This window comes from Anser anser (assembly GCF_964211835.1).
Source record: "Anser anser genome assembly, chromosome: 2".
NCBI lineage: Eukaryota > Metazoa > Chordata > Aves > Anseriformes > Anatidae > Anser > Anser anser.
Window position 1 is genome coordinate 136,761,633 of NC_139721.1, and position 24,480 is coordinate 136,786,112.

Genomic DNA, 24,480 nt, shown 5'->3' on the forward strand with positions numbered 1-24,480 from the left:
TAACACACATTGTGTTTCATTAGTGCTTCAAACCTGATGCATTTTGAAATAGTTTGTTGTGAAATCCAAATCTGTGTGGACACAGCTTCTGTATCTTATCTCTCAAAAAAGATGATACTTGATAGAGAAGCAGGCATAAAGGGCATATCTTCCATAAGTGAGACATTTAAGGTTTCCAAAGGTTTTAGTAGAAATGATTTCCTTTACCTTTAACCATGTGACTGTTACCTTTTGTTTACTCAGTGAGCTGTCTACCGTCCTACTGCTGTGAGCAGAGATAGAGAGGAAGACTAGGCATCTATGGAGTGCTACTCACCTGGTTCTCCACACGAAATGAATCCCCCCCAACATATTTACAGGGGGCCTCTCCGCTTTCCTTGTCTCTAGAAGAGTCTAAGTGATTAAATCAGAAGAAGACATCCCATCTCCCTGCTCTGCTCACTCCCTCCGCTCCCCAGCTTGTTACATTTTCCCCTGACATGAACTCTATAGCTGATTATGTGCACACAACTCATTTCAGCTTTTAGCCATCATTCTACACAGCGGGAGATCACTCCCAGGTCTCTCCTGCATTCCCCAAAGGCAAAGAGCTCGAGAAATCGTAACAGACCGAAGAGCGGCGGGGGGTGAGCAGCAGGGGTTTTGTAGCATTGCCGCAGCTGCTCGGCCAGCCAAGGGGTGCTGGGGAGGGGGATGCTTGGAGGCTGACAGTGCTGAGGGGCAGATCGCGGGCTGGCGGGGGTTACGCTGAGGAGGTAAGCTGGCGGTAAGCTGCCGAGACAGCCAGGCTCTTCTTTCAGTCAAGAGGGACTTGATGGGGAGAGACTTCAAGAGAGATTCAGTCCACCTACTGTCAGGCATCTAGAGAGCAGTTTTTGTGCTTGGATTAGTGACTGAAGGCTCCTCGTCTAATGAACGCAGAGAAATGGCCACTTTTTAGGGAAGACGTCGCAATCTGTTTTATACTCCTTTCATATGAATTGCTACCTCCATGTAACTGTTTTCCTGCCCTGACTATACAGACTACCTAGGTGGTGTGATATTAGCAAGGATGTGATAAAAGCACTACTCACTTCAAGAGGAGACAGGGAACTACTTGAAAGACATCTAGTGAGAGTTACTAAACAGGTAAAGCTCATCAAACTGAGCTGAAAATAATTAGAAGCTGGGAAAGAGACTTGGGGGATTAATCCAACTTGCCAATTTATGTTTCCATAAGCCCCTGGCTACAGCTGCTGCTGGCTGTCAAGCCAGACAAACCCTTGGTCTGACACAGTAGGGCTACACTTGGCACCTTATGACCAACTCTGATGTCTACTCTTCATCTCCGCTGTTGATATCCACATTTTTTCAGATGAATGGCACCCACTTGGGGCCAAAAGTGGGACACAGGCAGTAAGTAATATGTGCTCTTTCAAATTTAGCTGTGGTGTAAATAAATAAATGAAAAATAAGATGCCAACAAAGTGGTGCTGCAGCAGGCTGAAATACAGAAGCATTCTTCTGTAAGCCTTTTTGCTCTATTGAACAATATGTTCCAAATTAGTCACAATATGTTTTGTGATCTTACATTTTTATATTTTTGAACATATATGTTTATATTTCCAAAAGTTACACGTGACCATGGAGAAGGCAAAGGGTAAAGGAAAAGGGAAAGAGCTGCTGAGGGAGGGCAGCGGCCCTGCAAGGTGCGCACCCCCAAAACGCTGCAAGAGCAGCCTGCTGCGTGGGGATCCCAGAGGAGAGCAAGGGGAGAAAGCTGCTGGTGGGAGTGGGGCGAGCATCACCCTTTGGGGGAAACTGGGACGTGGGGTCGCTTTTGGGGGGAAACTGTGACATGGGATCACCCTTTTTGGGGGAAACTGGGACGTGGGGTCACCCTTTGGGGGAAACTGGGACGTGGGGTCACTTTAGGGGGGAAGACGGGACGTGGGTGCTCACGGACCCCCGTGAGGCCCGAGGGCAGAGGCACGCCACCAGCACCACCCCGGCGCCCGGGGCAGCGCCGTGCTCCGAGGGGCGGCCCGGGGCGGAGCGGGGCGGCCAGGCCCGGCCCGGCCCGGCCCGGGGCGGAGCGGAGCGGAGCGGGGCGGGAGCCGGCCGGGGCTCGGGGCTCGGGGCTCGCGGCTCGGGGAGCGGCCATGGGGAAGCTGCTGGCGGTGGCTCTCGTCGGGATGGCGGCAGCCCTGGCGGCGGAGCGGCTGCTGGCCTTTCGGTGAGGGCCCGGCGGGGGGGCGGGGGGCGGCCCGGGGAGCTGCGGGCCGCCGGGCACGGCCCCTCAGCGGGGGCACGGCTGCCGCGGCCGCCGGTGGCACCGGGAGCGGGGCTGAGGGGAGCTCTTGGGTTATTTTCCTCTGGTTGACACAGCCCCTGTGTGGGTGAGGTCTCCTCTGACCTCTGCGGACCTCTGTGGTCCTCAGGTTGGAGTTGGATGATCTTGGAGGTCCCTTCCAACCCATTGTATCTATGCTGCTATGCCCTCCGGCTCTCTGAGCCATACGCCTGCGGTAATTGCAGCTAATTGCAGAAGGAGGTGTGCACTGCCTGCAGCCAGACCCCCAAAACACAGGACCCCCCCCCCAGGCACAGGTGTGTGTGCACCTTGCGCTGAGTCCACGACTGCTGGCGACATGCAGTGACCGTGGGGATGCCCCTCTCCCAGTCCCAAGAACAAATGCCGTATCGGGAATCTGGTAAAGCCAGGTATCCTGTTAAAAGCAGGGTCCCCCAGCGTCTGTGGCGCTCTGTGGGTTTTCCTGCAAGTGGTGTTTTCAGCAGGCTGCGGCAGAGCAGCAGCCGTCGGGCGGGCAGGGAGCTGGGCAGCGTGCGGCTTCTGATAGCGGCGTGCCCTGCAATCGTGGAGACACAGCCTCAAGAGGAGAGCTGTTAGTCCCAAATTCTCCTGGCCTCCCTGCTACCCACCCCCACCCAGAAGGCAGGAATCCAGCAAAGCCCTTTTGCTCTTCGTGAGAGGTGGGTATATTGTGTCTGCATAGTAGGACACAAAAATCCCTGAAATGCTCAAAAGATAAGGCTTGAAGAACTGTTACAAGTCCTACAGACCTAATTCTTCTTAAATCGGGGTTGTTTATGCATCTGTTATGTTGCTGATAGCTGCGAAATGGTCTTGAGTAAGACTTGCTCAGTGGAAAAGAAATTCTTGTGTGTTACTGACTGAAGTGACACAGATTCTCCTATTGACAATTTGGAGTTGCTAATTCTTCCCTGAAGAAAGCCCTTATCAAATCTATGAAATCCGAGTGTGAATTATACTGTATTACTGGTTTCCTCAGAAGAATATACATGTATGACATTGTTCATATATACATGAACACAGTGTTCCTATGTGTATGTATATACAGGCATATATGGATTGTTTATATATGAACGATATCTATATGACCAGTATCTGTTGTTCATATATGTACACAACGTTATCATTTCATAACGCTCTGTACTGATACAGCCCTCAGCTTGCGTACTGCTCGAAACAGCAGCGTGCTTCCAGAAAGGTGCTGGTGGTTCGAAGAGGACTGGGAGCAAAACCAACAGTTGGAGGTGATTTTCAGTCCTGTCAGGAAAAGGAAAGTTCTGGGACTGCTGAGTCTAGAGAAGAGAAGTGAAAGAGAGAGAGGTCTTTGAATATGTAAGAGGGCGCTGCTCAAGGAGGGGGAATGCCTGCTGTGTGCGTCTCACAAAGCGGGACAGGAGGCGGAGGACTGAAGCTGGAACAATGAAGCGGGTGGGGAGAGGTGCCAAGCACTGGGGTGGCACCAGCTGGCAGAGCTCCTGCTTTTCTTGAAGCTGCATCCCCCCCCAGTCTGCACGTCCGATGTGTTTTTGGAAGGCCAGCTAGCTATCTAGGCCATCTGGCTCAGTAGCCAAGGCTGCCGGAGCTAGATAAACTGACGCAGTTTGAAAAAGCCTCTGTATGTGCTGTAGGCTTGTGACCAGTGTCCTTTTGAATTACTCTCATTCCAGTTCACAAAGTGTTTCCCTGGGAATGCCGTCGGGATATCATCATCTCTGCCGGGCTGCTGGCTGGGTTCCTGCTGTGCTTTTGGCGCTGCGGGGCTCGCAGACCGCTTGGGGAAAACTCCTGCAAATGGGAAAGGGAGAAGTCCCAGGCAAGCAGCAGTGCAGACGCTGGGCGTGATCGGCCCAAGCCAGGGCACGGCTCTGCAGGGGACACCGGGGGCAAGCGTGGCTAGATTTTGCTGTGGGATCTTTGCATTCAGAGTGTCCTGTGCTTGGAGCAAGTACGTCCTCAACAGGACCGCACAGTGCGCGTGCAAAGAAGGATGCATTATTAGATGTTAGTCTAAAAGCTTTTTAAGATGAAGGGACAGGGAAATAAATCCTAAAAGGCCTACTCCCAAGTCCCACTTGTTAGGACATGAGCAGTCCTGCCTTGTAACAACACTGTTGCTGCTTTTGGATGTAGAATAAGAAATGGAGCGAGTAGCTGCTGGTGGCCTGGCCACCAGATGTAGCTGGAGGTTGGGGTAGAAGGTTGCCCTCTCCCCATCGGAAACGCTGGGCCTGACTGCAGGCTGCTGCTAGGCTTAGGTGGCTGAAACCTGAAGAAAGCGTGGCAGACCCTCGAATTATTTTGTCATTTTAGCTGTGGTGGGTGGCACAAGCTCATGAAAGCTTGTGAAACTCCTGAAGTGGGTCAAGCTCCTGGAGATACTCAGTTTAGGAGAATCATTTAATCTCTGGAAGTCTGTAACCACTGTGGTGGTTTGGAGCAATTGTTGTTGTCAGGTCTGGGTTTTGCTTATTCAGTAATTTACATCTGATTCATCGCTGAGATATGGCAGGCAATAAACTAAAGACACACAAGGAGTGTTACTTTTTTTAGAAGTGGCTGTGTGCTGTCAACCTGCTCTTTTCTCTTGCAGGAACAGACTCAATGCTGCACGGGAAATCGACCCTGTAACCCTCCCGAATTGCCAGCTCATAAAAGGGATTGGTATGTATTCAAAACCACCGAGTCCACTGCTTTTGTCTGGTCTTATTCTGAAACAGGTTGTTAGAGCCAGCTTCTCAGCCTGATCCTGAAAGCGCATTTGACTTTCAGACATACTTTGCTGCTTGGGCTTTCAGGGTAGGGAGAAGACACAGGGAGAAAATTATACTGAAAAACTAGTTTGTTTGGCATCCTGCTTTTTGTCATCGGTATTTAAAGCTTCTGTTCCTTTTTTTTTTTTTTTTAATTTTATTTTTTAGATAACAAGTACCTTGCACACGTGGCTCCTTTGCTAAGTCACTGAGTTTATTTGGCATTCGGATGAGGGTGTGCTGGCTGGTGGGGCAGGTGCCTTCAGGTGGCTGTCAGCTGGTGACAGCTCTAAGGCAGGCCATGCTGCGAGGGTGGAAGCCTTCAGACAACTCCCCAGGCATGTGGTGAAGGAGCTGCCCGCCTGCTCCATGCCAGCCAGGGGCCTCTGGCTCAGCTCCTCATTTTGGGGACGTTTAGGATAGGACAGTGCAAACGGCAGACGGAGTTCAGCGCAGTCGCACGAAGTAGCTGTGTGGTTTCAGAGACCAAGGGGTCATATTTGTCGTCTTAGTCTGGTTTGCGAAGAGGTTCAACAGAGCAGCTGAAATGTTGACTTTGTACTTTAGGTCACGTGCTTAACACATGGGAATGTTTCTAACTTTTTTTTCCTTCTTCCGTTCGTATAACCCGAGTATAAAACTGATAGCTTTAAACATGTCATCCATCTCCCTTTCCCCCAGATTCTACTTTTTAAACGTAATAGAGCCTTAATGGCTTCTTTTTCCCCCTTCCGTGGTATTTTCAGAGATGTCTTATGTTCTGTTGAAATTTGCATGGATTTTGCATGGGTAATAAAGTCTTTGGACGAGACTTAAGAGCCTCACCTTTCAGCTTGCTGAGTCACTGTGGTGATTTCGTCAATCTTGCTTCTTCCTCACGTCAGGAACATCTTTGTAAAGTCACATTACTGCAATGAATGAGTGTCTACAGAGTTCCTTCGCCTGGGGTTATGTGCAGAAGAAGTCATTAGAAATTGCAATTGAAAAAAACTTTCCAAGTCTTCAAGACTGAGCTGTAACTTACTCAAACAAGACTCGGGATAGTGCTTGTTTGATGATGATTTGTGTGTACATCACTTCTGAGTAATTATTTTAAGCACATCACTATCTCTGTTTTACAAGACCTTTGCAAAATGCTTGCTCGCTTGAGGAAGGAGAGAGAGCTGGAAATCGCAGCCGTAGTTTTGTTTAATTTCCAAACAATATCTCATTTTTGGTGCCTGACATTTACATGGGGATTAGGTGAGTTCTGAGAACCCAGCTCTCCTTGGAGGCTGCAGCAGATCAATTTACAGGGCTTCATTTCTGCTTCTCCACGGGCTCCTAAAACACCGGCCCTTCACACGGAGCCGTGCGCCTCGCCTCGGCTCCGCTCTGTCATTTGCTGCTCTTCAGAAAAATCAAACAGCGAAGCTCGCTCGGCAGGTCCAGTGTGGCGGAAACGGAAACAACAAAGGGTTGCTGCAGATTTAAAAGTTTGCATGTCCATGCAAATGTCTTCTGAGATTCGTTTCATGTGACTGGGAGGGCTAAACTTCTCGGGGAGACCGAGGAGCCCTAGCGTCAAGGTGCTGCACAGGTAGCGCTGTTCAAGCCAGGGCTTTTCCCCAGATCTGTACGTTTGCTCACGTGGGTGGCTTTGTTTGAGATGTCTTTGTACCTGTGCATCTTGGTCCTCCTGGGCCTTTGTCCTTTAAAATTCTAAGATACTCTTGACCAAACAGTCTGTCTTTATTTTAATCTTTAAAATAGTCCTCGTAGCCTCTTAAGTGGGACATAGGTAATGGGCTGGGTCAGCTCTGAGCAAAACAATCTTCGGCTATCCACCGTGTACATGGAAGCACAGGCATCTGGTGCAGTCTGTTGCAATGGCTTGGAAAGCGATGTGTCAGTAGTAAAGGAAGCAAACCTGGAGTAAATGGAAAAATTCGCTAGTGGACCCTTTTATTTCTGCACAACTTCATCCTGCTCTCTCTCTCTTTTTAAAGACTTCAATCTGTTCTGCTTTTCAAATATTGTGCAATATAAGCAAAGATGCAAACATTGAGCAAAGAAACAAAAAAAAATGTAGCTTATCCTTAATCTCATTCACAAATAGGCAGAAAGGGATAGATTTGTTGAATAAACACTGTCTTCTGAATTTTATGGGTGTCTAATCATGTTGCTGGTTTATAATAAGCTAACCATATGCCCTGAAGTAATTCCTGAAGTTCAAGAAGTGACTGCATAAACTGCTGGAGAAACTTGCATTTTGGAAAGATGCCTGGGATACAGGCATGCTGTCTGCTTCCTTTGGGACACAAAACTCATTTTTTTTGTTAGATGCATCAGCAGAACACCGCGTACTACGATAAAATAAAGAACAGACTAAATCATGCTTCTAGGATAGACAGCAACTTTTCTTGGTATCTTGATTTAAAAAAAAAACACAACCCTGCCTCTTCTGATATTCTGGTGGACAAGCCCTCGGCGTGGCACAGCTGGGCACTGCGTTGCCCAAACTTCAGCTGTTTTGGACACCTAACAGGTCAGTTCCTCTCCCTTCTTCCACAGGTGCCAGTGAGGGCAGACCCTCCCATCACGTCCCCCCAGGGTCCCCGCAGCTCTGTCTCCCTCTCCAGCTCCTGCAGGATGCTGCTGAGTGAGCTTTTTCCTGCTTTTCCAACCCTGCTCGCCTCTGCCACAGGCGCCAGGAGCCCAGGAGTGCCCCGAATTTGCTTTGCTCTGCAGTTTCTAGGCGGCAGTGAGTGCTTCTGCAATTCCTAAGCAGCGGGGCAGTGCTCTCGCTTCGCTCCTCTCCCGTCCCAAATTTGTGCTTTTTAACCACCCGCTGCCAGTGAGCTCTCTTGTCTCCGTGCTTGGCTGCATCTCGTTCAGAGGAAATAAATTACACCTCACGCTATTTGCCCGCTCACCAGCGTGGTCTGCCAGCAAACGCTGTCTGTCTAGCTCCTGTCACCACGAGCCTCTTGACGTTTATCCACGTTATCCTTGCAGCAATCCCAGCAAGTGGGGAATTGCCACCAGCCCCGTTTTATAAACGGGTCCAGGCTTGTGGAGCCCAAGAGCTGGGGCAAAGAAAAGGAGCTTGTTGCTTAAACCAGCACGTCAGTAGAGCTGAACATTCAGATTTTGGTTGGGAAATGCAGGCTCTGAACATCTCTGTGCCCGCTGCCTCCCAGCCCAGTCGAAATTCAGGAACAGCCGGGAGGTGGGGAGATGGGCTGGCTCCCCGCACAGCGTGGCTCGGGACCTTTTGCTCTTAAGAAGGCAGCGATGTTCAGCTTGTCAGTGCAGTGGGTGGCGCGGGGGGGGTCATGAGGCTGTCCCCATCCCTTGTCCCTCCAGGGGAAGTCGTGACACCGTCTCCCCAGGGAGGAGGGTGCTTCTGGCACTTGCCTGGACGGGTGAGTTCGGGGATCCGGTTCCTCCCTGGGTAAATTGCAGCCTGGCCGGATTACTGCTGGGACAATTAGGACTTGCATACAACCAAGCTCTTCGCTCCCTGGAGCAACAGAGCTCCAAAGTCCGTGTCAGCAGCCCTCCGTGGCTCCGCTGCAGGCAGCCCCTGCAGGACTGCAGGACGTGGCTTGGGAAGTCCCCAGGCTGGGATGGCCCCGGTGTGTCGTGATAACGTGAGGCAGGGGAGGGCGTGATGTGATGGTGTGACCCACGGGGTGCAGCTGGCCCCTGGAGCACAGCTCGTCGGGAGCTCTGCTTGTGCTGCTGATTTGCTGGGGAGCGCTGAAAGGATGGGATGGTAAACGTACTCCTGAGTCAGACGAAAGCTCTGTGGAGAGCACTTGATCAAAGCCTGAAATTGCTTTAGTGCTCTTACTGAAGGGCTTTTATTTTATGTTTTTTTTATAGCAGGGATAAATATTGCAGGGGCTGCAGGAACTGGCGATATTGGAAGTGATTACCCACAGTTAAAAATGCGGTCTGCCTATTCAAGTCCTTAGCTGTTAAAGATAGAGCGGGTTCTCTGCCAGTCGAGAGCTTTAACTAAATATTTGGCTGTTCGTCTTAACGAAGTGTCCCAGCCCAGCCGCAAGAATCGGCGTGCAGAATTCCCTGGGTTGCCTGGTGTGAGCACGGGGGCCGAGGGATTCCCGCAGCCCTGCCCGACAGCCCCTCCGTCTGAAACCTGCACCAAGCGCTCGCTGCAGGGCTGAACGTCCCACATTGCCCGGGGGCTGCGGCGCTGGGGGCACCCCAAAGCCTCTGGGGAGAGGTGGTGACCCCGGGGCTGTCGCCTGACCAGGAGCGCTGCTCTTGCTTTCAACACCCTGCTGAATTTTTCCGCTGAGCTTTATCTGTTGTGCAGCCGTACCAGAAAGCGGCATTCGTGTGAGCTGGGATTGCGCTAAATGGGAGTTGTATTTTTTTTTTCCAGCGGAGAATTGTTAAGCTGTTTTATCTCTTTCTTGCAGAAAGGGGCTCGGAAGACATCGACATCCTTCCTAACGGACTGGCTTTCATCAGCTCCGTAAGTGCCCGCGCTCCCTCTCTGCGCAGGGGCTGGCCTGCATCGCTGTCTGCAGAGGGCAGAGGTGAAACCCGCAGCACGGGCTCCTTTTCTGCCCCCCTGGCTGGCTCCTTGGGAACAGCCCGGTCCTGAGTCGGCTTCCCCAGCGTTTCCTTCTGCTTGAGCAAGTGCATTTCTCAACACAGAAGTGCTGGTGGCGGCTCTCAAGCGGGTATCCCACTGCACTTGTGTAACCCTGAATTTCTTTCATGCTGCTTGCTTGAAATGTTGAAACGTCAACCTCTCCCTTGTTGAAAAGGTGTGTCGGCTCCCTATCATCTTAAAAAAACCCACACGAAACACAGATTTTGTGTGCTGATTTTGTTGTTCCTGATTGTTTCTTTTAGCCTCTAGGCTATAGTTTCTCAAGCTTTTCTTCAGAATCAGGAGGCCCAGGGATTATTTTCTAAAACAAAAGCTGTTTTTGTTTTTATTTTTTGGATTTATGTGCTCTGGGGACACACAGAGAACAGTATCGTTGCAAAATTCATGGCAGAAATTGTGAGCTGCCACAGAACTGCCGCTCACCGTGGCTTTCGTTTGTTTCTGCTGGATGCGTTTGGCTGCGCTGGACTTCCAGTTTGTCCCCCGGTGTGTCAGTTCTGGAAGTGGTCTGAAACACAGGGAGAGCCTGGAGGAAGCGTGCTGCCCCAGAGTGGGTTTGAGGTCGGATGACGGCCCGGGGGATGTCTTGGTGTCTCCTGGGTGCGGCAGTCCCATTCCTGTCCCTGACCCCGGTGCTGTGCTCGGTGCTGGCTGACGGGGACGCTCGGGGTCTGGCAGGGATGCTCTGTGCAGCCTGTGGGCACCGTGGTGGGGCTGGTGGCACCTCGGTGGTGGCAGGAGGATGCAGGGAGCTGGGAGGAGTGGCGGGGGGAAGGCTGTCCCGCCTGGGATGGGTGCCACCACAGGGTAGAAGCTGGTGCCCTGTCCCCAGCAGCGTGGCTCCCTTGGCCCTGTGACTTCAGGGTGCACGGGGGGAGCAGAGCCTGCCCCTCTCCCTGCATTGCGGCACGGTGGGGTAGAGCAGAAGGCAAGGCTGATGCACGCTTGCAAGCCCAAGCAAGCCTCCAGTGTTTTCAGCCTTGCGGTGCTCCTCGTACTTGTCATCCAAAAATGATTTCTTATATTTTGATTTTACAGGGTTTGAAATACCCAGGATTAAAGAGCTTCGCACCAGACAGACCAGGTGAAATATTTTTGATGGATTTGAATGAAGAGAAGCCCAGAGCAGTTGAACTGAGAATCAGCCGTGGGTTTGACCTGGCATCCTTTAACCCTCATGGGATCAGTACTTACATAGACAAAGGTAAAGAGAGCTCTGACCTGAGGTGGTATTAAATCTCAGCCTAAAGAGCAACGGGAATCCCTTTGGGGTCTTGCATTGTAGTCCCAATAGCCTGCGTGCACTTGGTGGGGGAGAAAAAGGTTTTCAGGCATTTGGTCTCTTGGGGTTCTTTTCTAGAGGTCGGCTGCAAACTGCCTTTGCATGCAGTCTCAGCCTGTCTGAGACAGAAAGCTGCCCTGTATATTGAAAGGGAAGAAAACACGAGAGATGTTTCAAGAGTTGTAAGCCACACGAGATTTACTTTGCCAGTTTACATCTGTCTCACCCTCGGGTTCAAGGGCTTTCAGGAGACACATGCTTCACTGACTAGCAGTGAGCAGACAAGAGGCAGCGAGTGCTCTGCAGTGACAGGCCATGGCCACCACTAGAAGATCCCTTATGCTCTCCGTCCTCTCTTTCTCCCCTGTCCTTTCACTGAGGCTTTGAGCAAGACAATTAGAAGTCCTGCAAATGCTAAGAGAAAGAGACTCATTCCTGCAGCTTCACCTGCATACAAAGGCAGGTACCCTTTACAAGAAGCGCTACTGGAGAAATTGGTTGGCAGATAATTTAGGGTCTCACCTGCAGAGGGACTGCAGCTTTACAGGGAGTACAAGACAAGGCTTGAGGGCAGCTTTCTCAGGTGAGGTGGATAAACCAAAGCGCCCAAATTTGCTAGGGTTCCAGCCCTCCTTCCCAGCAAGCTGTGGCTATTTCATATAAGCAGTCGCTGTAGGGCATCAGATTGCAAAACCCAGTGGCCTGGGCACGGAGATGGTGCCCTTACTTAATTTCTCCCTTGGTAAAAATAGTAAAAATCTACTTTATATGGCAGTGCTCCGTAGGGTGAGCCCAGTCAAAGGGTAGCTGGAGATCTGGATCCGGTTGCTGTGGCATCCTGTATTGCTTTGTTACTCGTCATTCTGCTTCTGAAGAGCTGGGGGGAAGTGCACCAAAACCAAACCCAAAGTGTTCCATACTAGTGTTGCAGAGATCTAGTGAAATTCATCCTTTTTCCATTTCCTTCTTTTAAGACGACACCGTGTACCTCTTTGTTGTGAATCACCCACACCAGAAGAGCACAGTAGAAGTGTTTAAATTTGTAGAAGATGACAATTCTCTTGTACATCTGAAAACCATTCGACATGACCTTCTGACAAGGTATGGAGCCAAATACAGTCTTCCCCCAGAAGAACAGTAAAATCCGATGTAGGATGATTTTGGTTTTAGAGTATTATTAATACGAAACATTTTCTCTTTAATCAGCTTTCTGCTTTCTCTTATTGATTACTTGTTATCCCTACCATTAAAAACTGTGTTCCGCCAGTCTCTTCTATAATGAGATTTTTAATAGTTGTACCACTAAATCACTCGTAAGCTCCACTGCGACTGATGCCAGTGAATTAGCTTGGTTTGGCACTCACTTCATCTCTCATGTAACCCGGTCTCAGCTGATTGCAGATATGAATCTTCAGATACTCTATTATTCTGAATTTGCGGTGTTGTAAAAATAAGCATACTTTTAGCTATTTCTTTTTTCATTTCTTTTTGCGTACAGAATTTTCTTGCTCTGCACTAATGCAAAATGACTGTAAGATAAAGGTAGCCTGAAAGATAAAGTTGTCACAATTCCTACTGTTTTTTTCTGGTTTCCAGCTGAATGTAATCAAGAGAGAGAAAAAATTCTGTGGGCTTGTAGACAGGTAGCCAGATCTCCAGTTTATGTCCTACCATCCTGGTCAGGTTTCAGCACTGCATAGTTTTGGACGTTTTCCCTTTCCCTTTCCCTTTCCCTTTCCCTTTCCCTTTCCCTTTCCCTTTCCCTTTCCTTTTCCCCTTTCCCTTTTCCCTTTTCCCTTTTCCCTTTTCCCTTTTCCCTTTTCCCTTTTCCCTTTTCCCTTTTCCCTTTTCCCTTTTCCCTTTCATTTTCTCATTTTCTCTCTCTCTTTTTTTCAGTGTGAATGATATAGTGGCTGTGGGGCCAGACAGCTTCTATGCTACCAACGATCACTACTTCTCCGACTTCATCTTGATGTTCTTGGAGATGTACTTGGGTTTAACCTGGTCGAATGTTGTTTACTACAGTCCAAAAGAAGTTAAAGAAGTAGCAGCTGGGTTTTATTCAGCCAACGGAATTAACATTTCTCCTGATAAAAAGTAAGTTTCTCCTTGCCTCAGATTTTGTTCAATCAGACACAAGAATCCTGAAATCCTACTCTGGGCACACAGGACCTCTGCGGTCAGTGGCTAAGCTGGCTCATACAAGGCAAGGTGCTACCTGTAAAAGATAAGCGATGCAAAGGGTTTGTAGAACAGAAGTCAAATGTCTTTAACTGCACGCAGTGTTTCCTGCTGTGCGTGGTGGTTTGTGTACAATTGGAGCAAAAGCTGTTCCATTTTAACCAGCTGATACAGAAGTTTGTGCATATTGCTTGCAAGGATCAATGGGGCGGAATTTCTGAAAGCGAGGAATGCTCTACAGTCCTGAAGTTTGTACCCTGTGTTAGCCAGTCGTGTGGCTCAGACAGGTGGCCTTAAATTTAAAAAATGTAAGAAAAAAATAGATCTGGGGATATGACAAACCCAGGCCTGCTTCAGTGTCATGATGGAAGAATTGGCACAGTGTGAAGCTACATTAGTGTCTCAGCAGGCTGGCTTTGGTTCAGTGCACTCTGGCCTGCTTGAAATTTCTGTTACTATGCGAGGACTGTGAGCTGGCATTCCCTGCAGGAGGAGCTGGGTTTACACGTGAGGAAGTGACTGTTTTTGGGGGTCTGCTTACTCGTGCACATTGCTAAGAGGTGCTTTCTTTTGAAGGTACATCTATGTTGCAGATATATTAGATCATAAAGTCCATGTTATGGAAAAGCATGCTAATTGGAATTTAACCCATGTGAAGGTAAGGTGCGGCTGTTCCCAAAAAAAGAGCTACGTGCAGGTTTCAGACAGATTAGTCCCCGTGAGGCTTCACCTCTCAACCTGCTCACGTGTGAAGTTCTGAGCTGGAACAGCTCCTGCCGCGGGCTGGTGCCCCGCTGCAGAGCTGCAGGTCTTCACCAGCAGGTCCCACCAGCAGCAGGGAGGGATCCTGGAGTGCTGCTAGAGCCATGGCGAAAGGCTGCCTTGGGCAGCGTGGGTGAATCCACCAAGCACAAATAAAACCAACATCAGAATGGCTTGAAGGCAGCTGAAGGGGAAAGCTCAGAGCAGCAAGCAGGCTCCCAGCTCGGAGGAGGGGATAAAGCACACTGGGTGGGGGGAGACGGCCCAAGGGGAGGAGAGAATGAAAAGAAATCAACCTAGGTTGTGTGCAGTGAGAGTCGTGGATAAGCCTATTGATAATGACTGAAAATAAGACAGGCTTATACTTTGCATCCAGAACTTCTGATAGATTTAGTGTCTCTCTTGTTTTCTCTCTGTGTCGGATAGACCCTGCAGCTGGACACGCTCGTCGATAACTTGTCTGTCGACCCTGACACTGGGGACATCTGGACAGGATGTCATCCCAATGGGATGAAGCTCTTCTACAACGACCCAGAAAATCTTCCTGCCTCTGAGGTGCCTTTTGGGAGATGTCACTGGTCTCTGGGCTATGTCTGTGCCAGAAAGTGGCAATGTCCATATCATCCTGGTTTAACTTAACATAGAAACAGTGCCTGGCCGGCCTCTGTGAAGGCAAAGATGACGCTGGCTCCCAGCTGAGAGCTTCTGCTCTCACAAGGGAAACCTGAGCAGCACTCCCTCAGTTTACAAACATCGATTCAGACCCTTTTGGGACAACAGAATAATTTCCACTTAGCAGTTCAGTCAGTCCGGACTCCTTAGGCTGCTTTCTGTGCAGCTGTGGTGGCGCAATCGGGTTTTGATGAACTGTGTTAATTACTGAGCCAGCACCTCTTTGCCAAAGGAAAGCACTGACTGAGCGCAAAGCAGGGCCAGAAGCGTTCTCTCTGGAATGATTTGTCTGTGCAAGTGCTGCTCATCAGCAGGTGACACTGCAGTCCTTCTTCCCACTGCAGTCCTTCTCCCCTCTGCAACCAGCGAGGCCCTGCCAGCGGAGCGCTAGCGGCAGGGCTTGCAGGTGCTGCTGGCCGGACGTTCGGTTTTAGAGCTGTCTGATGCTCCCTGTAAGACACTTGTCAAAATTACCCCGTTCGGTAGCAGTAGATTTAGGGTAGAGGGCAGTTGTTTACTCTGTCTGGAAAAAGAACCCGTGGCCCTGTCACAGGGTGAAACTGCTGCCGTACGCAGCAGCTGATCCAGCTGATTTATTTAAGTTAACGTCCGGATGTTCCCTCTGCCCTCGGGGGGGATTTCTACCCGCAGCACTCTCAGTAGACGTGTCCCCCTCCTCCGGCAGGTCCTGCGCATCCAGAACATCCTCTCGGAGGAGCCGGCGGTGACGCGCGTGTACGCCGACGATGGCTCCGTGCTGCAGGGCAGCTCGGTGGCATCCATCCACGATGGGAAGCTGCTCATCGGCACCGTCTTCCACAGAGCCCTGTACTGTGAGCTATAGCTGGTCCCGGGTAAGAGCTGTCACAGGGGGAAGGATTTAATTCCTTGTGAACTCACCTAGTTTGTGCTAGATTTCCTAAGGATGAGACTGTGCCAATAAACGTTAACCAGAGCCATGGAAATGCATTGTAGCCTTCCTCTCCAGAAGGAGAGTTTTACGTAGCGGTAAAGGAAATGGAACTGAAGGTGAGAAACCAGCTTCTCTTTAGAGTGGAGTACCTCACGACAGTAACAAAGGGTAAAGCAGAAGTTCAAATTCAGATGACAAATGACTGAAACCGTCAGACTTCGAGTTGTCTGTTGCGACTGGATTTCTGGGCTTTGTCTGAGAAAATTGGTTTTGTTAATGAGAATTACTAACGACCAGTCTGGTGTGCTTTCTTGTCACTGACCCTGGCCTTTCCTAGGGACTGTGCTAGGGGTTCTTTCTCTAAGCCTTCCTGATCCGGGCTTTCCCTAACACTTCAGAAATCAGTGGAAGGAGAATAAATGATATTTTAGGCTCACTTCTTCCCTCTTCCCCTTTTAAACCATTTCCTAACATTACTTCACTTTCATGAGTCTTAATCCTGTTGAGAAAAGAGGGGGCATCGCTCTGGAGTGGTTTCTTACTGAGCCTTCCAGAGGGAGCTTAAAGAAGACTGTTTTTTTCTTAAGGAGCAGGAAACAAGTCCCAAAGACCTCCAGTGAAAAGCACATTAGCTGTCATTGTCTGTCACAGCACAGGGAGCCTTCGCGGGCGCTTTGCCACAGTGACTGCCACCAGGCTTGGTTTGTGCCTGTCCTGTGCCGAGCTGCAGGCGGTGCGGAGCGGAGTTCAGCACGGCTGGGCACCCACTCCACAGTCACCCGTCGGCACTTACCAACAGCACTGTACTCTGCCCTGCTAAAGGACCTAGCTGGGTTTCCATCCGCTGATGTTTTGAGGGTGGTGGTGGTTGGTCGTCGTTTTCAATAAACAGAGTTAAGCGTCCTCTGCAGCTGGCAATCAGTCCCGTGCTTTGCAGCGCGCACTGCGGGACGCCGGTCCTGGCGAAGCCGCCATCTGAACCACCGCTTGCCTGCCTGCCCCTGAGCGAGCTCTGCTTGCCTTAGCGCGGCTGGCCTCGCACACCGAGCAGCTCCTGCAGCTCCTTGTCCCACCTCTGATCGCTGCTGCTGCCTTGTGAAGGACACCTGTTTGCAGCTGCTGGGCTTGCCCCTGTGCTGCCCGGCACTGCCGGCGCAGGGAGCTGTGCCTACGAGGCGCTCTGCGTCCCACACGCAGGGTCCCACCCGCAGCAGCCCTGCCCAGCGGGTGCTGCAGGGGCCTGGTGGTGGCTAGAGGTGGTGACGGGCGCTTCGGGCTGTCAGGACGCAGCAGGACGCCCTCCCCTCTTGGGCACAGCGCTGCGTGAGTCGCTCGGCGCACAGACTGTGCCCGCAGCTCCTCTCCAGCAAGGTCCAGCCCTAACCCGGGGAGCTGAGCGCTGCCCAGGGGCTGCCGTCTGCCTGGGAGGCTTCGGTAACTGGGGGCTGGTCCAGCTGCAGCAGGGTTTCAAGTTGTTTGCTCGCCACAGCGTGCAGAAGGCTGATCAAGTGCCCCTCCACTGCACAGAACTGGCCCCAGATGAGGACGACTTTTGTCTCATTCTTTGCAGGACTCGGCTTTAGCACCAGCCAACAGCACCACGTGCTCAGCGATGTCATTTACCGCAGCTCTGCCTTTGCTGCTCCTTCCTTAGCCATTTCTCTCCCCGCAGGATATTTTCAATTTCCCTGGGAAGCGGCGTGCTTTCCTGCAGGGACCTGCGGCTGAGGAACACACGGTGTTCCCGGAGCAAAGCAGCGGGACTGATCTGAAGGAAGGGCTCACAATAAAGAGGGGCTGGGCTATTGACTCTCTAGTGATTAGCCATCAACATCTTGAGCTAGCTCTGTGAAATGATTGCTTTGTTTGTGTCACTATTTGTTCTCAAGTTCAAAGCGGTGGTAACAGAGCCGAAACACCGACTAGGCACTGTTTTGGGACTACATTTATGCTAACCCTAACCGTAACCCTAAGCCTAAGCCTAAAACCAACAACCCTACCCCTAACCCTAACCCAGGCATTTCAGAAGCCAGCCTGCAGGTATCAGTGACAACCTGTACCAACTACCAGGACACAGGCGTGATGGCTGCAGGCTCGGGATGCTGCTGGGCAGACACATTTTACACGCAAGTTTTGGACTTAGAGCCTCAATGCTGTAATGTACCTATTTTAACTAAGTTCATCTGGTTTATGGGTTGGGGATGCTTTTATCTTCCTGCAGGTGGTGGCCGTATCGGCAGAAGGAAACGTTTGTGATTCAGCCACGGGGAAACCCAGGCTGGGTTAGGAGGCTTCCCATCCAGATTAAGGGCCGAGTACTTGGCCTAGATTCGGCCAGATGTAAATCCTAGGGGCTGTAGTCACCAGACAAATCGGACAGTCAGTGCCCTCCTAATTTAATGCTTTACTAAAACAGAATAAATAAAAATACAGGCTTGTTACCATGTCCAGCAGGTGAACTGTACTTTGACTATGCAGAACATCCATTACCGCTAAGCTACACTTGAGAGTAACATGTTCAATAAACCAAAACTAACGCAGTTTTAAAGACAAACATCGGCCAGCATCAGTGTGAAGGCAGCCGATTTGTACACCAACCTGCGGCAAGACTGGCTGTACATTTCATCTGCATATTCAGATAAAAACGCCATTATCTTTCCTTACCCTATTTTTTTACCCTCCTTTAACATAATTACAGACTGTACATGATCCAACCTGATGCCTGGGAATCACGGCCCTCTGGCCAGGAGCTGGGATTAAAGCAATCTTCGGCAGCGACCAGAAGGGAGGAAGGAGCAAGTGGGGCAAGGCTCCCCCTGCTGCGAACCCGGCGCGTGCAGCAGCAGCTGCCCTCCCGTGCTTACCACTTATTGTGTCTTCCGAAACAACCAACAACTGGGCAGGAAAGTGAGGACTCGGAACAAATTCTAATAAAGATTCAGGATTTCTCATTTTATTGCATTCGTTGTCTAACAACAATAATACTCATTGGCAAGAAATTTATTTACACTAACAAATTAACTTCAAACCACAAGGCTTTGTTGTTTGTATTTAAACTGTAAGAAAACAAAGGGCCACCATGATGTTTTGTTTTGATGTCTCCAAATAACTAAATATTAAAGAAAATCGTTTCGGGGAAAACTCAACAATCTATAGAAGTTCTTATTAACCAAGCACAAGGGAACAAGCTCAGACATGGCACTACTGCGTCTTTCATGCAGATGATTAGACACCAAGATGTACAAACAAAAAGTTCAGGATCAACATGCACTTCATATACATTTAACCTCTTTAAAAAACAACAGAAAAAGGAAAAAATCTGAAGCGCAACCACCTCTTCGACTGTAGAAAAAGAAACAACGTAAGAAGCCAATTTTTACAGTGAGCACAGTGCATTTTAGACCCACCTCTGTCAAACCATTGCTTAACGCCTGCGGCAGAAGCACCGGTCCCACCGCCCCTTGCAACAGGAAGCGCGCTTTGTAATGAGGGATTGGAGGGCTCGGTGTCACGGTGATGGCGTCACAGCTTCAAAAAAATCACAGTCCTACAGGTGGAGAAGCTACAGTAAGACAGGCAGAGGAGGTTAACGAAAGGGACTCTGCAATCCCGCCGTCAACTGCGATGCCTGGGTACGTCACGTTGGGTGTCACGCACTGCCCTGCTCAGAAACGAGCTGCTGAAAGCGCGCCAACAGAAACCAAAGTCAGGTGTAGAAAATATGAAGATGGGTTTTTGTTCCCAGAATAGTAATGCGGACACATCAGTCCTGCCAAGCTCCCCCTCACCACAAAACCACCCCAAGGCCAACAAACAGGAAGACCTCCAGAGGAGCGCCATGGGGATGGTTTTAACAGAACTCCAAAATCTCGCCATCTGCTAACTACTGGAGACCCTACGAAAAACACAAGGGAAGATCAGGGCGAGGGCTTCACTCCTCCGCATCCCCCCCAGCCCCACAGCTCCCAGCTGTTGGTGAAGGGGCTGCATGGGTAGCGATGGCCAGACCTGTGCGCCTACACACACAAACCCACGTGCACCTATTTCAGGAGAAATCAAGCCACAAACAACCCGAATGTTTCATTTCCAGAAAGACCAATTCATTTCCTTATTTTCAGCCACTACCAAAACGAGACTGAACCTGAACCGTTCAACTCCTCTGTGCACTTTGCCCAACTCAACTGCTAAGGACTTACAAGTTAATTAAGCATGTGCCTGCTTCTTTCAAACGTTTATTTATTTATTTATTTTCAGTGTTTTGGCCCACGGCACAGGTTTCCTGAGGTTTTGAAGTGAGGGAGAGCGTGGGATGAGGGAAATACAACTGAAAGGGTCCAGCCCCTCCGCCACTGGGTTTGATGATACCGCAGGGGAAGTGGCCACACCTAAAAAGAGCCAGATCGGGTTTTGCTTTTCCTTTGTAAACACACGGCTAAACAATTAACACATGACTTCATTCCTGCAAGCTTCCCTTAAATTTCAGCACTGATAAACAGTACGGGCAGCACTGCAGGGTCTTTAAGGAGCTACATCTATGCGCAAACCCTTTTGGTTTTCCATGTTGAGATGGTGCCTACAGTGGCGCTTCTTGGCTATACACGGCACTTCTTGGCCATGCACAACTAAGTAAGGATCCTTCGCCTTCCTACTGTACAACTGGCTTCTGCACTAGTAAGAAGTGGCATTTCTTTCCCTGGCTTTGCATAGAACAGAATTAACTCTCCAAAATTGCTGTGCAACATCGCCCACTTCTTGCTTGCTGGCATGTGAGCCAGAAGGTGAAGGGGGAGCAGCTCAGGAGGCCAGGAGGCGCTGATGGAAGTGATGCAGATGAAGTATCCTGGTACTGGGTGTCAAGCACCTCTGAACGTCAATGAGAATGGAGGACTGGCAAGCCTCAGAGGCAAGCTGCTCAGTAATTCTTCTAAAACCCAGCTTTTTAGTGCTGGTTTTGTTCCACTATGAGATTTTAGCCTGTGACCTAGAACAGGCTCTGCTCACAGCAAGCACCACCGGTCCTGCTCAGACGGGGGAAATGCAAATGGAACAGCCTGGGCTCCTTCCTCACCTCCTGGTCCTGATCTGCCCAGGCAAACGGACACCTAATTGGGAGTTTTAACTCACAGCAGATGGCTGCAGGCACCCCACGTAGGAAAAACTAGCTGGCAGCAAGTGACACCAGTATGTCCGGGAGATCTGGATACAGCAAAGAGCCACCGTGCTCTCCTGAGCCTCAGCGCAGGACTTCAGGAATAAGGCGCCCTGCCTTGTTGCATCTCCTATTTCTCCTTTCCAAAGCTCCACGTCCAGCTAACTCCCTTCTGCACTGCGGGCTGTGCCTGCTCCCTGCCAGGCTCGGTACCTGCATGTCCACGGACTGGCAGGGTGCAGCAGGGTAAGCACAGCCAGCGCTCACGGAGGTGGCCCCACCGTGCAGAAGCCGACTTCTCCAGGCAGCTGCGTCGCCCCGCTGGGCAGCTGACACAGGGACACGGCTAACGCGAGCCGCCTGCACAGCACTCTGTAGCCAGCCCATCCAGAACAGCTTTAACTCCAGAAATAAACGGGCAAAAGTAGGCTACAGTTACATCTGCAGGTGAACCCAAAGAAAAACTCTTTCCAGTCATTTAGCGTGGGGCATTTGTCTCTTCTTAATACCCACACACACAAACCATTAGGCTGACTTAGCACTGGTTTACAGGAAATTAAGCTGACAATGATGAGACATCCTCATCTTCTGCTTCGTGTATGTCATTACACAACACAAGGGGAGGAAATGCAACGCAACTTTAAAGATCCTAGAGAACAGGAATAAAAGTTTCAAACTGCTGCACCGGTCTTTATGTCTGTAATCTGGTGACATTTCTGTATGTCCCCAAAATGTTAACATACTTAGTAAAAGGAACCACATAAATCTCTGTTATCACAGAAAGAGGAACAAACTCTTGACATTGCTTGGTTTCTTTTGGTTTTTATGTGTTGATCAATATGCATTTTATGGTTTTATTTTAAATTAAAGCTACTGCTTTTTAAGTTAGATTTTTTTTTTTTTAATCAGAGACTAACAAAGTAAAATTACACATAGCAATAAAACCCACCGGATACTTAAAGGACTTAAGTCGAATTAGTTATTCTGCAGAATAAGAGCTTGATTTACAAAGAAATTAATGAGAAATTGTTCTAAGCAGCAAGAAGGAAAACTCCATGTATATGCCGAGCAGTCTGCTCAGGTTCCTAGGAAAACAGAGAACACAGAACAGGAACACCACCATAGAGTACTGCATACAACCACTTAAACATTATAATGTAAACATAATTTAAAATCATCGAATGCATTTTATCAACATTGTATTTAAAATATTAAATTTCCAGTTTCTTCCAGATAACTTCTCTTGAATGTAAATTCAAAACCTCCTAAAATAACAGAATGTGAGTTTTATGAGGCTATTAAACATCTGTATATTTTTTCTCCAACGAAGAGTGCAGAAAGATTCATTTCAATGCGGAATTCTTGTTAGCAGGTGTATTTTTTTTGCCAGTGGTCTATCTCAAGAAAAATATCACAAGCCTTTAGAAATATTATGAAGTATTTCTTAAGGTAATTTCATTTTTGTATTTGAATAGAGCATACATCAGAAAGTTGTAGAAATTGGATTTGGAAGGAAAAATAAAGCTAAGACTAAATAGATCTGTTGTGCATTAGTTTTGAATGAACTAGGCTCTGTCAGCTGACAGAGCATTTTACACATCAAAGAAATTGTTACGATCAAAGACATTTAACTCTAAACATTGCACCCCAACTGTTTCAAATCTGAGCTTCACAGAACTCGACAGACACAGATCTGAATGCCATAAAGTACAGAGCAGAAGAGAAGCCAAGCCAAACTAAACAAACATTTTCTTCCAAAGAGTTCAATGTTGGCATTTTTTAGGCTGGCAATTGTTACGTTCAAATTTGTAACTGTGCATCAACGTCTTAAACAATTCACATGTTAACATGACTAACTAGATGGAGACTGCAACTCGCAGGATGCACAAAAGGAAAGTGATGTTTTTCAAATACAGACGCTGCTGCATAGTTAGCTTTGACTAAAAGCAGTAATGTAACACCTTCAGCTTCTTGTTGTAGATATTTGCTGGTTGTCTTTCCATTCCTTTCAAGAAATACTGAATATTTTAATACTGCTCTTAAGAGGCAGTAACATTATCCACTGCTTCTGTCATAGCCAAAACTACTCAGCAGGCTTCGCCAATGGACTCACAGACAGGGATAATAGAAACCTCTGACATATGCAACAAGACCACTGTTAAACCATCCAAATATTCTACAGCCTACGCTTCAAAATTCTTGTTTTGTTAGGGATATTCTTTAAACACATCAATCAAAATAGTTAATACATGGCAGCTTTGGATTTAGTAACCTTCACCTCCAGGGCAGCATTGATCTTAACAGCAATGTACAGAATTTAATTTTAGCCAGAATCCCTCTTCTTCCTCTTCTTAAAGTGCACTTCTGTAAAAACTGAAAGTCTTTAGCAGACTCTGATAATGTTTCCAATGACAGCTTCATAACAGCACAGCACAAAACTTACACTTCCAATACTTATTGGAGAATGCATCTGAAGATGTGGTGTTTTTCTTGGAAAAAAATACAAAACAAAACAAAATAAGCCCAGTTTCCTGTTCAAAATACATGAAAAAGAAAGCGGAGTGTGCTATAAGAAAGTTGCCTACACACTGGGAGCACAAAGAAATTTATACAGATCTATATGCTGTGCTCTAGTTAGAAATTCATCCTTGCTCAGATACCTAAAGGATAAATGTTATCCTCAGATTTCTGTGTAAACCCACATAATCATTTAAGGCTTTGCCTCCTTCCTGGATTAACTATTGTACAGTTAACAGAAAGAGTTTCACCTCCCGTCTTTTACCCAGGGGGGATGTCAACTCTTCTGTCTTTATCTCCAGTGTATATTAAGAAGTCACTGAACAGTTGTGTATCCGGAGCAGTGTCGCTTCAAGGTACTGATGCAAGATGAAACTTACTCCAGTAGACGGAACTGAGTATCAAAACCCGGCAGAGAAGCTGAAGTTCCAGTTAGAAAGTTAGGTCAGCTCCTATCAGGCAGAGAACGACTCCTTTTACCCAGCTGAATAAGCGTTCACTGGTTGCTTTGACTGGCCATCCTGTTCAGAAGAGGGGAAGCAGTGGACCATGCTCCTCAGCATCATGCTGGTTATTGAAGTGACCAAACACACAGAGCTCGATAGAAAAGAGTAGCTTGGAAGGAAACACCGCCACACAAATATGAAATCTGTTAGTTGTCAACAACAACAAAACGAACCGAGGGGCTGGGACTGTTTAACATGGCAACAACAACGAGCGTGAGCTGGATATGCGGGAAAATAAAACTACACGATATAAAGTTCCCTAGTCGTCCTATTTATAGCCCCATTTCTCTGTACACACTCATGTCATGAATGCAAGAAAGCTGAAGGGGCAACAGAGTGGATATGAGTTTCTCTTCCCCCGAAGTGCCTCCACATCACTAACTCAGCAGCACTTCTGCTCATCACTGCTCATTAGTGCCCTCTGTTGCATCTGATGAACACTTGTCTGTTTTCTTCGATTTCCTCTGCAGTTGCTCTTGCTCCTTCTTCCGAAGCTTTTCCCTTTGCTTTTCCATTTTCTCTTGAGCTTTGCGAGCCTTCTCCAGGGATGCTTTCATTTCCTTTAGCTTTTTTTTAATGATTGCTCTGTCCTGGGAAGATGTCATACCAAGAGCCTGAGATGGGGAAAACAAAATTAAAAAAGAAAGAGATTTTCATACTGTTTAATCTCTCATTAAATTTATCATATTCTAACAATAACAACTCTTCTCAGGTAGAAGAATATCACAATTAAGCAAACTTGAGGTATAGTCAGATACATTACTGAAGTGAAAGTAATAACATTTTACACCTGTACTACTT

At 48.6% G+C, this 24,480-nt stretch overlaps 2 protein-coding genes across 12 annotated transcripts in view; one reads left to right on the top strand and one right to left on the bottom strand.

The window, feature by feature from the left end:
• The first annotated feature begins 1,798 nt into the window (after positions 1–1,798).
• On the top strand, positions 1,799–18,648 carry LOC310893454 (serum paraoxonase/arylesterase 2). Of its 3 annotated transcripts, none has more exons than XM_083822481.1 (11): positions 1,799–2,215; positions 3,467–3,558; positions 4,905–4,975; positions 9,498–9,553; positions 10,736–10,901; positions 11,954–12,080; positions 12,876–13,076; positions 13,737–13,818; positions 14,349–14,477; positions 15,280–15,448; positions 18,206–18,648. In XM_083822481.1, exons 1-10 carry the CDS (start codon positions 1,838–1,840, stop codon positions 15,436–15,438), a joined length of 1,461 nt encoding a protein of 486 aa, XP_083678607.1. In that variant the 5' UTR covers positions 1,799–1,837; the 3' UTR covers positions 15,439–15,448; positions 18,206–18,648. The 3 variants fall into 3 exon arrangements, with proteins under 3 accessions (XP_083678607.1, XP_083678608.1, XP_083678609.1); XM_083822482.1 differs by lacking the exon at positions 18,206–18,648 and adding an exon at positions 16,095–16,410; XM_083822483.1 differs by lacking the exon at positions 3,467–3,558 and having other exon boundaries at positions 2,042–2,215.
• The window catches only part of PPP1R9A (protein phosphatase 1 regulatory subunit 9A), a 160,891-nt gene continuing 154,849 nt past the window's right edge, over positions 18,439–24,480 (bottom strand). For all 9 annotated transcript variants that reach the window (XM_083822456.1, XM_083822451.1, XM_083822457.1 and 6 more), the window contains one exon: positions 18,439–24,293. In XM_083822456.1, coding sequence (XP_083678582.1) covers positions 24,081–24,293 — 213 coding nt within the window. In that variant the 3' untranslated portion in view covers positions 18,439–24,080. The remainder of the gene's footprint in view (positions 24,294–24,480) is intronic.

Coding starts and splice junctions, on each gene's coding strand:
- LOC310893454 (XM_083822481.1), top strand. CDS start 1,838: ATGGGATCACCCTTTTTGGGGGAAACTGGGACGTGGGGTCACCCTTTG. Junction 3,559..4,904: donor AGCAAAACCAACAGTTGGAG/GTGATTTTCAGT, acceptor TTTCTCTTGCAG/GAACAGACTCAATGCTGCAC. Junction 9,554..10,735: donor GACTGGCTTTCATCAGCTCC/GTAAGTGCCCGC, acceptor TTGATTTTACAG/GGTTTGAAATACCCAGGATT.